We start from the raw sequence: 13,868 nt of genomic DNA, 5'->3' as shown, positions 1-13,868 counted from the left end.
GATTCATAACAGTAGCAAAATTACAGTTATGAAGTAGCAACGAAAATAATTTTATGGTTGGGGGTCCTCACCACAACATGAGGAACTGTAGTAAAGGGTCGCGGCATTAGGAAGGTTGAGAACCACTGGTTTAGAGCATCAGCCTGCCCACCAAAAGGTTGCAGGCTCAGTTCCTGGTCAAGGGCCCCGTGTGTCTTTCTCACATCAGTGTTTCTCTCTCTCTCTTCCTCCTCCCTCACCCACCCTCCCTTTCACTATCTCTGTAAGTCAATGGTAAAGATATTCTCAGGTGAGGATTAACAACAACAACAACAAAAAGCTACGCATACTAGTATATGAATATAAATCCGGATAATTCTATATTTTGCTAGTAGAGGAGTGAAAAAGAGGGCATATATCTATCTATATATACATGCACACACACACATATATATATATGTTAATCACTTTTTTTTTTTTTGCAGGGAATGGAAGAAATTAGAAGACAGGTTGGACAACATATAGAAGTGGATCCTGACTGGGAGGCTGCCATTGCCATACAGATGCAATTGAAGAATATTTTACTCATGTTCCAAGAGTGGTGTGCTTGTGATGTAAGTAAAATTGTTAGTAGGAGCAGTGTCTTTTTAAGTGCTCTAGTGCTTATTATAGTTTAGTTTTATATTGCAACTTCCTTGATGTAAAGTTTATTTAAGTAGTTTCTTATATATTTGATTGTCTTATTAACATTTATGAAGAAAATTCAGTTTTTCACACTTAATTAGAAAGTGTTCTCCATGGTAGTTTCATTTACCTTAGAAATAGTAAGTTTTCTAAAAAATACAACATACATTTATTTATGTATGTATTTATTTCCTTGGACATGAATATAAATAATATGGAAATTGGGACCACATAACACAGACTTTTAAATATTCCAACAATGAAGAAGGATGGCTATTCATTCAATTAAGTGCTTTATTACATGTGTTAAACCAGTAAGAAAATTAATTTCAAAATATAGGACTAATATATTTCCTTAAGTAATAATTTTAGACCATAACCCTCTTTTAGATCATAACCCTACCACAGATTCTGTTTTGGAAGTAAGAGCTTACTTATTTCTGTTCTGAGAAAATTGACATCTGAGTCAAATTCTTTCATTTTCTTCAGTTTCTATCTCTCACCACAGTCTATTTACCACCTAAGTTTGTATCTTAACTATTGGTCTCTTTCTTTTCATCTCTTTCTAAAACTAATGTCTCTACCAAGGCTCTTTGTCCCAACCTATATTAGTTCTTTCTGGAGTTTGATTCCTTGGTTGTCTCCTCTGGTATTTCCCACTCTTCCATTCATCTGCCTGTAAACACATATCCTTAAAAACAACAAGGATAAAAGTTCCCTTACTTGTCTTTGCTACCTCTGTAAACTATATTCTTGCTCTCTTTTTTCCTTTTCTACTCCACCACCAGCAGTTAGTGATAGACACAAAAGACCTTAATCCAGCACAACAGCTTTTTAAAAAATATATATTTTTATTGATTTTGGGGAGGAAGGGAGAAGGAGAGAGAGACAGAAACATCAATAATGGAGAGAATCATTAATCAGCTGCCTCCTGCATGCCCCCCACTGGGGATCGAGTCTAACCCAAGCATGTGCCCTTGACCGGAATCAAACCCGGGATCCTTCAATCCACAGGCTGATACTCTATCTACTGGGCCAAACTGGCTAGGGCCAGCACAGTAGCTTTATAGAACAAAGACAGGAAATATTGTTCAGCAACTAGTCACAGAACATATTTTTGGCTCCTCTCAGTTTTATAAAGGGCATGCATAATTCTTGGAGATGAGGTCAAAATGTCTGTTGTTTATCTTGACATCTGTCAAGCCTTCTGAAGTCATTTATGTCTACTAGTAGAGGCCCGGTGCAGGAAATTCGTGCACTCGGGAGGGGGATTCCCCAGCCTTGCCTGTGCTCTCTCATAGTGCGGGAGCCCCGAGATCAGTCTCCCCAAAGAGGTAGGCCCCGCCCACCTATCCGGGGCTCCTCAATGGATTGCCCCAAAGAGGTAGGCCGGAGCCAGGAGTTCCGCCTCTGCGCCATGTGGAACTGCCGGGACCTGCCTCCACAGCTCCGTGTGGAGCTGCCGGGACCCCCCCAGCGTCACCACGCGGAGCAGCTGGGACCCGCCTGCACAACGTGCACGCAGCATCAAGTCACTGTCCACCTGCGAGTGCCTCACCATGCAGGCAGCCCCGCCCACCCGCGTGCACCCGTGGCATGCACAGCCTCCTGATGGTGGATTATTACGGTGTGAGGGCATCATGGCGTGAGGGCGTGATGACCACATAGGCTTTTATTAGTATAGACTAGAGGCCCGGTGCACAAAATTCGTGCACGGGGTGGGGGTGTCCCTCAGCCAGGCCTGCACCCTCTCCAATCTGGGACACCTCGGGGGATGTCTGACTGCTGGTTTAGGCCCGATCCCTCCTGGTAGTCGGACATTCCTCTCACAATCTGGGACTGCTGGCTCCTAACCACTTGCCTGCCTGCCTGCCTGATTACCCCTAACCGCTTCTACCTGCCAACCTGATCGCCCCCTAACTGCTCCCCTGCTGGCCTGATTGATGCCTAACTGCTCCCCTGCTGGCCTGATTGATGCCTAACTGCTCCCCTGCTGGCCTGATTGATGCCTAACTGCTCCCCTGCTGGCCTGATTGATGCCTAACTGCTCCCCTGCTGGCCTGATTGATGCCTAACTGCTCCCCTGCTGGCCTGATTGATGCCTAACTGCTCCCCTGCTGGCCTGATTGATGCCTAACTGCTCCCCTGCTGGCCTGATTGATGCCTAACTGCTCCCCTGCTGGCCTGATTGATGCCTAACTGCTCCCCTGCTGGCCTGATTGATGCCTAACTGCTCCCCTGCTGGCCTGATTGATGCCTAACTGCTCCCCTGCTGGCCTGATTGATGCCTAACTGCTCCCCTGCTGGCCTGATTGATGCCTAACTGCTCCCCTGCTGGCCTGATTGATGCCTAACTGCTCCCCTGCTGGCCTGATTGATGCCTAACTGCTCCCCTGCTGGCCTGATTGATGCCTAACTGCTCCCCTGCTGGCCTGATTGATGCCTAACTGCTCCCCTGCTGGCCTGATTGATGCCTAACTGCTCCCCTGTTGGCCCAATCCCCCCCAACTGCCCTCTCCTGCCGGCCCCCAACTGCCCTCCCCTGCTGGTCTGGTCGCCCCTAACTGCCTTTCCCTGCTGGCCTGGTTGCCCCTAACTGCCCTCCCCTGCTGGCCTGGTCCCCCCCAACTGCCCTCCCCTGCCGCCCCAATCACCCCCAACTGCCCTCCTCTGCTGGCCTGTTCGCCCCCAACTGCCCTCCCTGCCGGCCATCTTGTGGTGGCCATCTTGTGATGATGTGAGGGTGGCCATCTTGTGATGATATGAGGGCATCACGTGAGGGCACAAGGACCACCTAGGCTTTTATTAGTATAGATTGTTGCTCTTTAGAGTGTGGCTTCTGCCCTTACCAAATGACAGGAATTGCTTTTTGAAAAAATTTCAAAGGATCTTTTTAAGTAACCAAATTCAGAGGTTTTCTCTAAGGCCCCATCTTCCTTAAAATGTCTATAGCATCGTTTCCTGTTGAGTACCTTAACCTTTTTGAAACGTTCTTTCCCTCTAATTTTCACAAATCTACATTATCCAATATTTCTATTGACTGCCCATTTAAATGAGACCTTTCCCAATAGACTCTTTTTATTTCTACCACCACAATTAAAACTTCATATAAATGACTCTTTCAAGCTATAATATCATTTCTGTTTGTGTGTTAGACATTCCTGCTTATATCTTACACTTATTTCAAATTCAGAATATAATAAATTGAGCCCTGGCCAGCTTGGCTCAGTGGATAGAGCATCGGCCTGTGGACTGAAGGGTCGCAGGTTTGATTACGGTCAAGGGCATGTACCTGGGTTGAGGGCTCGATCCCCAGTGGGGGGTGTGCAGGAGGCAGCCAATGATTCTCTCTCATCATTGATGTTTCTATCTCTCTCTCCCTCTCCCGTCCTTTCTGAAATCATTTAAAAGAAAAAAGAATATAATAAATTGATTTGTCATTTCCGTCTACTTACTACTTGCATGTTCTCTTCTTGACTGCTCTTGTTCCATTAATGACACTATGATTCATACATTCATCCATATGGGAAATCTCAAGAGCTACTGCATTCTCTGTGTTAAATTGTTAACAGATATTTTTGATGGTATAAAAAGTTCTGTGCGCCCTAGCTGGTTTGGCTTAGTGGATAAAGTGTTGGGCTTCAGACTGAAGGGTCCTGGGTTTGATTCCGTCCAAGGGCACATGCCCAGGTTGTGGGCTCGATCCCCAGTAAGGGGCGTGCAGGAGGCAGCCAATCAATGATTCTCTCTCATCCTTGATGTTTCTGTCTTCTCTCCCTCTCCCTTCCTCTCTGAAATCTATAAAAAATATATTTTTTTAAAAATTATATTTAAAGAAAAAAAGCTCTGTGCTCACATAAGATTGGGAAATGCTAGGTTGAACAAATTCAAACAGGAACTTTTAAGCCACTGAACTTTTAAAACTTTTTTTTAAATTTATTGATTTTAAAGAGAGAGAAAGAGATCTATTTGTTGTTCCACTTATTTATGCATTCATTGGTTGATTTTTTAAAAAGAATATTGATTTTTAGAAAGAGGAAGAGAGAGAGAGAACATCCATGTGGGAGTACAACATAAATCTGCTGCCTCCTGCACACCCCTTACTGGGGATTGAGCCTGCAACCCTGGCATGTGCCCTTGACTGAAAATCAAACTTCCTGGTGCCAGGATAATGCCCAACCGACTGAGTCATACCGGCCAGGATCATTGATTGATTCTTGTATGTGCCCTCACCAGTCCAGGGGTGGGCAAACTTTTTGACTCAAGGGCCACAATGGGTTCTTAAACTGGACCAGAGGGCCGGAACAAAAGCATGGATGGAGTGTTTGTGTGAACTAATATAAATTCAAAGTAAACATCATTACATAAAAGGGTACGGTCCTTTTTTTTTTTTAGTTTTATTCATTTCAAACGGGCCGGATCCGGCCCACGGGCCGTAGTTTGCCCATGGCTGGATTAGACCCACAATCTTGGTTTATTGGGATGATGCTCTAACCAACTGAGCTACCCAGCCAGGGCCTGAACTTCTCAAACTCTTTAATTAATGTGCTAATTTCTAAGAGGGATAGTCCCAAAATTTATTTGATAATAGTATTCCTTTTTGAAGATAAAATCAGTTTGAGAAGCACTATCTTAAAAAGTGGCCTTTTGGGACATGTGCAGGAAGCAACCAATCAATGTGTCTCTCACATCGATGTTTCTCTCTCTTTGTCTCTCTCCCTCCCTTCCACTCTCTAAAAATCAATGGAAAAATATAGTCGGTTAAGGATTAACAACAACAAAGAAGTGATAATCCTAACATTTATTTTGGGTTCTTTTTTTGCCCTGACTACTCCCACTCTAGTTGAGACCCTTTATCACCTTACACGTAGACTTTGTAGTAATCTTCCTACTGGGTGGTTGGTTCCTAACATTACTCTCTACTCTATTGACACCCATTAATTCTTGAAGCAGTGAGTTGTCTATATTATTATACTTCAGATACCATCAATGTATTCACATGCCAATGCCAAGGCATATTTCCACTTTAATTGCTCATTAATTCTATCCACAAAACCTTGGATTTTTCTAGTTTTTATTCCTTTCTATTGCCTGAACAGGAGGTGTATTCTCCGTTATTTCTCTTTGCTTATTCTGTATCTCTGCTTACAATGCCATCATTTTCTCATCTCCATATTTATATTCTGCTTATTCTTTAGACCCCACTCAAAAATTGCTTTCACAATATGTCTTCCCAGTTGTTTGTGATGCTTTTCCCCCCTCTTAGTGGAATAGTTTCTATCATTTACATGGTACTTACTAGTACAGTTTTTCACATTGTGTGTGTGTGTGTGTGTGTGTGTGTGTGTGTGTGTGTATGGGCATGTGCCTCTCTCTGTCTTATATTTCCTACTGGTCTACAGATCCTGTGGAGGTAGCCCTAGTAATACATAGAACAATTCTGTGCTTGTACTTAGCAAATATTTATTGAATAATGTGGTAAAGTAGATCATTTGTCATTTTATTTGTATTTTTCTTCTAGGAAGAACTCTTACTAGTGGCTTATAAAGAATGTCACAAAGCTGTGATGAGGTGTAGTACAAGTTTTATGTCTAGTAGCAAGACAGTAGTACAATTGTGTGGTCACACTTTGGAAACTAAGTCCTACAGAGTATCTGAAGATCTCGTAAGCATACATCTTCCACTCTCTAGGACTCTTGCTGGTGAGTGTTAGTTTTTTGCTTTGTTTCTATTAGCTATGTTTCCTAGGTATTCAGAGTACTAGAATCATATCTATTTTTGTTCTATGCTAAGTATGTATAGGCATACTCAGATTAGATACTGCAATTAAGACCTGTCACTGTCCTTCAAAGAGCTGTCACTAAACATCTAAGGATGCTTGTTTTCCTAGGCCTTTTGTCATCTTGGTCAACAAATGGATCTTACAGTACACATCACACTTAAAGACTAACTTGATAACTCATCTCCCGCCCAAATCTCAATATAGTAAAATCTTGTTGCTGGTTTTTAATCTCTTTTCTGCCAAATTGCACAAGTGTTGTTGGTGTCACTGTTTCTTTCACCACCAAAAGAAAGATCATAGATTTTCTTTATTCATTCTTTGATTTGCATTTCCATGTAAACTAGCCCTGTCAGGGTTGTTGTTGTTGTTGTTTTAAACTTTATAGAAGTGTATATATTTTAACTGTGCTAAAATATACATAACATAAAATTTACCATTTTAACTGTTTAGTTCTGTGGCATTAAGAACATTGTTTTGTGCAGCATCACCAATATCCATCTCCAGAATATTTTTCATCTTCCCAAACTCAAATTCTGTACCCATTCAACTTAACTCCTCATTTCCCACTCCCTGCATTTACTGGCAGCCACTATTCTACTTTCTGTCTCTGTAACTTTATTATTATAGGTACCTCATATGAGTGCAATCATACATATCTCCTTTTATAACTGACTTATTGCACTTAGCATAATGTCCTCAAAGTTTATCTATGTGGTAGCATGTATCAGAATTTTCTTCCTTTCTGAAGCTGAGTAATATTCTATAATATGTATATGTCACATTTTGTTTATCTATTCATCAATGGATGCTTCATGTTGTTTCCACCTTTTGGCTATTGTGAATACTGTTGGTATGAACATGAGTGTACAAATATCTCTTTGAGTCCTGTTTTCAATTTTTTGGGATATATACCTGTAAGTAGAATTGTTGGATTTTAAGGTAATTCTCCTCTTTAATTTTTTTGAGGAATTGCCATACTGTTTTTCATGGCAGCTACATCATTTTATATTCCTACTAGAAGCCTAATGCACGAAATTCATGCACTTGGGGGGGTCCCTCGGCCTGGCCTGCGCTCTCTTGCAGTCCCGGAGCCCTTGGGGAGCCTGGCTCAGGGCTTCTGGCTAAGCAGCGCTCCCCCTGTGGGAGCACACTGACTACCAGGGGACAGCTTCTGCATTGAGTGTCTGCCCCCTGGTGGTCAGTGCGCGTCATAGTGATGGTCATTCCGCCATTCAGTCGATTTGCATGTGACCCTTTTATTATATAGGATGAGCAATGCACAAGGATTCCAGCTTCTCCATATCCTCATCAACACTTATTTTCTTTTTGTGTTTTTTTTAATAGCCATCCTAGTGATTGTGAAATGATATCTCATTGTGGCTTTGATTTGCATTTCTCTAGTGATTTGTGATACTGGGTATCTTTTTCTATGCTTATTGGCCATGTGTATATCTTTGGAGAAATGTCTATTCAAGTCATTTTAAAAAAATATGTTTTTATTGACTTCAGAGAGAGGAAGGTAGAGGGAGAGAGAGAGACAGAAACAACAATGATATGAGAGAATCATTGATCAGCTGCCTCCTGCACACCCCCTATAGGGATTGAGCCCACAAACCAGGCATGTGCCCCAACCTGGAGTCCAACCGTGACCACCTGGTTCATGGGTTGATGCTCAACCACTGAACCACACCAGCCAGGCATTAATCAGATCTTTTGTTTTTGGGTTGTTGGAGTTCTTATATATATTCTGTATGTTAACTGCTTATTAGATGCATAATTTGCAAATATTTTCTCCCATTCTATGGGTTGCCTTTTCACTATGTTGATAGTGTCCTTTGATGCACAAAAGGTTTTAATTTTGATATAGTCTATAATTTATTTTTCTTTTGGTTACCTGTGCTTTTGGTGTCATAGTTAAGAAATTATTGCCGAATCCAATGTCTTGGAGCCTTTTATCTATGTTTTCTTCTAAGAGTTTTATAATTTTAACTCCTGAGTTTAGGTCGTTGACCCACTTTTAATTATTTTTGGTATGTTGTGTAATGGACATGTCATTTTATGTCACTTCTATTTTTATAAAAAAAGACTTAGATCTAAGTTGTTTCTTTTGATGCTTGGTTAAGTGAAAAATAAGCATGTCTTTATAAACAACATATTATTTTTATATAATGTATAAGCATACCTTACACAGTGTAGGAACTTAAATATATTAGTAATACTTTCAAAATTAGAAATCAAAAGTTTATATTTTGAGGTGTCGTTTTTAAACTCAATAAATGGTATTTTTAAATTTCACAAATTTGATGAGTTGATTAAGAATCAAACTTAATTGGATTTATTACTTTTTAATTTTTCTCCTTTTATTTTTTAACCATTAGGTCTTCATGTGCGTTTAAGCAGGCTGGGCGGTGTTGCAAGACTGCATGAATTTGTGCCTTTTGTAAGTGCCTATATGAAGTGTTGACTGGCTTATATCCTATTTTAAGTATCTTTTGGTGGATGAGTGGGAAGAAATATAATATTTTGAAACCCACATGAATAATTCTCATTTAGTAATTTTAAATCTATATGTAGTACATTGAAATCTGAATCATAGGGATTTAGTCATCTAATTCAAGCCCTTTTATTTTACTGATAAGAATACTGAAGAATATATATATATTGCCATAACTGTGAGACACATCCAAGCCTTCTGAGAAATAATGAAATTGACCTCACTCTGTTTCAGGAGGACTTTCAAGTAGAGGCACTAGTAGAATTTCCTTTGCGTTGTCTGGTATTAGTTGCCCAGGTTGTTGCTGAGATGTGGCGAAGAAATGGGCTCTCTCTCATTAGCCAGGTATGGTAAGGCCAATTATTCACATTTATGAATGTGTTCATTTTCTAATTTAAAAAAAACATATCAGTTTACCTTGTGTCCCTGAATTTTGCTGAGTATTTGCTTTCTGTGTTCTTGTATAGTCAGAAATGAAAGTTCTAGTGACCATGTAGACATTTCTACTTTTATCCTATTGAGTGGCTAGATTAGGTGACAGCCAGTAGTACCACCAGAAACCTGCCCATTAACATAGGTCTTTTCTAAAGATTACCTTGCTTGGGGACCAGTAGCCTTCCTACAACCTGTCTTAATTGAAGGCCACCTTATAATTTTTCCTTCTGTTTTAGAGCAAATAAAGAGAAGTGCATTTCCTAAAAGTTGGGGAACTAGAAATTGTAAATATACCACACTTGGGAGAAAAATGGTGTTATGATTGATTGTATTGATTTACTTTTATTGAAGTGGGTATTTTAAATTTAAGAAAAATAAAATTTTTAACTATACATGTCAAGAGTACTAACTAATATAAAGCATTTTTAAACTCTGAAATATTTTCATACCACATTTTCTCACCTTATCCTCACATGTCCCTTAAAATGTTTTGTAGATTTACAATTTAGTGTTTTGCCACTAAGGAGTTCTTGGAGTTGCTAGTTTAGAGAAAGTTTTAAGAATAGTTTTTGTTGAGAATTCTGTTTGAGATAAAATAATTCTTGTAGCTTCTATTCTACCTTTTATTTTATAGGTGTTTTATTACCAGGATGTTAAGTGCAGAGAAGAAATGTATGATAAAGATATCATCATGCTTCAGGTACCTATTTGAATTACTTCTGGTATTTATGTCTTAACCTTCTTTCTTAGATTCTTAGTAATAAGAGAAGATATTGTAATTATTTTTTAAGTTACTTAAATTTTTCTCACTGTTAAAATATGACATCATAGAAGTAAAAGGGACTACTACATTTTCTTCTACAGACTTATTTTATAGTTTTTCTGACAGTACTATTGGAGGCAAAATGTTTCTGATTTAATACACACAAACTGTGATGCTCTGTGTCTTTCACAGATTGGTGCATCTTTAATGGATCCCAACAAGTTCTTATTACTGATACTTCAGAGGTATGAACTTGCTGATGCTTTTAAAAAGACCATATCTACAAATGACCAGGTAAGCAACAGAAACTGAGATGTGAAATAATTCCAAATAAAATGTTATTGTTAACTATTTTAATCATATTTAGTATTGATATTTTTTATCTGTATCTGCAAAAATCACACATACAGGTAACGTGCATATATATATATATATCTACAGATACATACATATACTCTTACATATATATTCACATATACTCTTTTTACTCTGCAAAAATTAGAACATATAGATTTTTTTAAATGAAGAAAAAAATCACATGAAACACTACATCCTAGAATTGATCACTTTTTTAAAAAATATATTTTATTGATTTTTTTACAGAGAGGAAGGGAGAGGAATAGAGAGTTAGAAACATCGGTGAGAGAGAAATATCGATCGATCAGCTGCCTCCTGCACAACCCCTACTGGGGATGTGCCCGCAACCAAGGTACATGACTGGAATCGAACCCGGGACCCTTTAGTCCGCAGGCCGACGCTCTATACACTGAGCCAAACCGGTTAGGGCAAATTGATCACTTTTAAAGTTTTGGTGTCTTGTTTGTTTTTAAAACAAAAATTGGATCATTTTGTATGTGCTATTTTGTAACTTGCTTTCTGTACTTAATAAAATATTGCAATGGGCCTTTTCTTTTTACTAAATAAATATACAACTATATCATTTTTTTACATCATCATTTTTAATGGTGGCATATGAATGCATTATACTTTAGTCCAGCGATTTTCAACCGGTGTGCTGCAAGAATTTTTAAAACATGTAATACCTGACCTGACTATTTTGTCAGGGACACTGACTTCTTTTCCCTTACTTTGTCAAATAAAAAAATGACAACAGCCAACACAACAATAGCCATCTGGTGTAAATGTCCTGTCTTGAACCATAAATATATAGGTCATATAATAGAGTTGCATATTATTGGTCATGTCGCATAATAAGGTTGCATGTGATTGGTTAATTCTTGGTACCAGAAATCCTTATATACAACTATAGGTACCTGATTTTTTTTTTTCATTCATTTTGGAGCAAAAAAATAGATAATTACTACTATTTATTATTATTTTTTTAAATCCTACAAAATTATACCTAATTTTTTGTCAGATAGGCAAAAAATATATTTTTTTATTGTACCACAGAATATTAGTAATTCTTTTATGTGTGCTATGAGATGAAAAAGGTTCAAAATTGCTATTTTAGTTCCTTATTGCTGAAGAGGTTTTTTTTAGGTTTTTAGTCTTATAACATCTCTCTACCTCAAGGTTTAAACACTTGCCTAACTATTATTATTACTAGAGGCCCGGTGCACGAATTCGTGCATGGGTGGGGTCCCTCAGCCTGGCTAGCGATCGGGACTGATCAGGGCTGATTGGGGGTGGGGGAGAGAGGGATGGCCAGCTGAGGGAGAGACAGTTCGAGCTTGGCTGGCCATGGGAGGTTGGCCATAGGAGCGCACTGACCACCAGAGGGCAGCTCCTGCGTTGAGTATCTGCCCCCTAGTGGCCAGTGCGTGTCATAGTGACCAGTTGACCAGTTGTTTGGGTGTTCAATCGCTTAGGCTTTTATATATATAGATATAGATTATTTTTTTAGTCCTCACCCGAAGATATTTTTCCATTGATTTTTAGAGAGAGTGGGAGAGAGAGGGAAAGACAGAGAGAAACATCAATGTGAGAGAAACACATCGATTGGTTGCCTCCTGCATGTACCCTGACCAGAGCCTAGGCTGGGGAGAAGCCTCCAACCAAGGTACATGCCCTTGACCGGAATCGAACCTGGGACCCTTTGGTCCACAAACTGATGTTCTATCCACTGAGTCAAACCAGCTAGGGCTTAAGATAAATTATTTGAAGTAGATTTGCTGGACAAAAACAATGTGCTTTTTATTTATTTATTTTTTTTTTATTGCGCTGGCCAGTTTGCTTAGTTGATAGAGCATCGGCCTGTGGACTGAAGTGTCCCAGGTTCGATTCCAGTCAAGGGCATATGCCTGGGTTGCAGGCTAAATCCCCAATGTGAGGCGTGCAGGAGGCATCCAATCAAAGGTTCTCTATCATCATTGATGTTTCTTTTCTATCTCTCTCTCTATCCCTTCCTCTCTAAAATCAATAAAAATATATTTAAAAATTTTTCTTTATTAATTTTAGAAAGAGAGGAAGGGAGAGTAAGTGAAAGACAGACAGATAGATGTCCGTTTGTTATTCCACTTATTTATGCATTCATTAGTTGATTTTTTTTTCCTAAATATGTTTTTATTGATTTCAGAGAGGAAGAGACAGGGAGAGAGAGAGAAACATCAATATTGAGAGAGAATCATTGATTGGCCCTCCTCCTCCACACCCCTTACTGGGGATCAAGCCTGCAACCTGGGCATATGCCCTGACCAGGAATCCAACCACCATCTCCTGGTTCATAGGTTGACACTCAACCACTGAGCCACACTGGCTGGGCCATTGGTTGATTCTTATATGTGCCCTGACTGTAGATCAAATCCATACCTTGGCATTTTGGGACGATGTTGTAACTAGCTGAGCTATCTGGTCAGGGCTAGTGGATGTTTTTTCTTAAGATTCCTCATGTATATTGTCAAATTGCTTTCAGAAAAGTTACTTTGATTTAAGATTTCTCTAGCAGTACATCTGTAGTAGCATTTAAAAAAAATTTTTGGCCTTTCTAAATTGTGTTTATTGAAGCATATATTTAGATGATCTGAATTACCTTTTTTTTTAAAAATATATTTTATTGATTTTTTTACAGAGAGGAAGGGAGAGGGAAAGAGAGTTAGAAACATCGATGAGAGAGAAACATCGACCAGCTGCCTCCTGCACACCCCCCACTGGGGATGTGCCCGCAACCAAGGTACATGCCCTTGACCGGAATCGAACCTGGGACCCTTGAGTCCCCAGGCCGACGCTCTATCCACTGAGCCAAACCGGCTAGGGCCTGAATTACCTTTTAACACCACACTGCACATTATTTAGCACCCACCAAAAACAAGCTGTCAAACAACCTCAAAATGTGAGCTACCTTTGAAAATGAAAAACAATAACAATAATGAAAAAAAAAGAAAACCTGTGTGTGGCGAATAAATATGAATTTCAAAAATGATACCACAAAATAGCAGACTTAAATTACATATAAATTAAGCTAAACTTGGTGAAATAGTAATTGGTTCCTTTTTATTTTAACAATAACTGCAATTCTTTGTGAGCCCAGAGGCCAAATTGAGTGTAAGTAGGTACTTAAACAGAAAATAAATTTCCACAATTTTTGTTGATGAAATGAAAAATATCCTATCCTATCTAATAAAAGAGAAACATGGTAATTAGCCATACCTCCGCTACCCTTCGCATTGGCTAATCAGGGCGATATGCAAATTAACTGCCAGCCAAGATGGCGGCCGGCAGCCAGGCAGCTGGAAGCGAACATGAGGCTTGCTTGCTTCAGTGACGGAGGA

At 39.4% G+C, this 13,868-nt stretch overlaps 1 protein-coding gene across 6 annotated transcripts in view; it reads left to right on the top strand.

The window, feature by feature from the left end:
• The window catches only part of UBR1 (ubiquitin protein ligase E3 component n-recognin 1), a 160,521-nt gene that overhangs the window by 49,702 nt on the left and 96,951 nt on the right, over positions 1–13,868 (top strand). For all 6 annotated transcript variants that reach the window (XR_001360937.1, XM_014534847.1, XM_005860317.2 and 3 more), the window contains 6 exons: positions 465–593; positions 6,185–6,365; positions 8,824–8,885; positions 9,174–9,284; positions 10,009–10,074; positions 10,330–10,431. Coding sequence is in view for 5 of the 6 variants with exons in the window: in XM_014534847.1 (XP_014390333.1) it covers positions 465–593; positions 6,185–6,365; positions 8,824–8,885; positions 9,174–9,284; positions 10,009–10,074; positions 10,330–10,431 (651 nt within the window). In the remaining variant the exon portion in view is untranslated. The remainder of the gene's footprint in view (positions 1–464; positions 594–6,184; positions 6,366–8,823; positions 8,886–9,173; positions 9,285–10,008; positions 10,075–10,329; positions 10,432–13,868) is intronic.

This window comes from Myotis brandtii, unplaced genomic scaffold (assembly GCF_000412655.1).
Source record: "Myotis brandtii unplaced genomic scaffold, ASM41265v1 scaffold133, whole genome shotgun sequence".
In the NCBI taxonomy this organism is placed as follows: Eukaryota; Metazoa; Chordata; class Mammalia; order Chiroptera; family Vespertilionidae; genus Myotis; species Myotis brandtii.
This window is presented reverse-complemented; position numbering and strand designations above follow the sequence as displayed.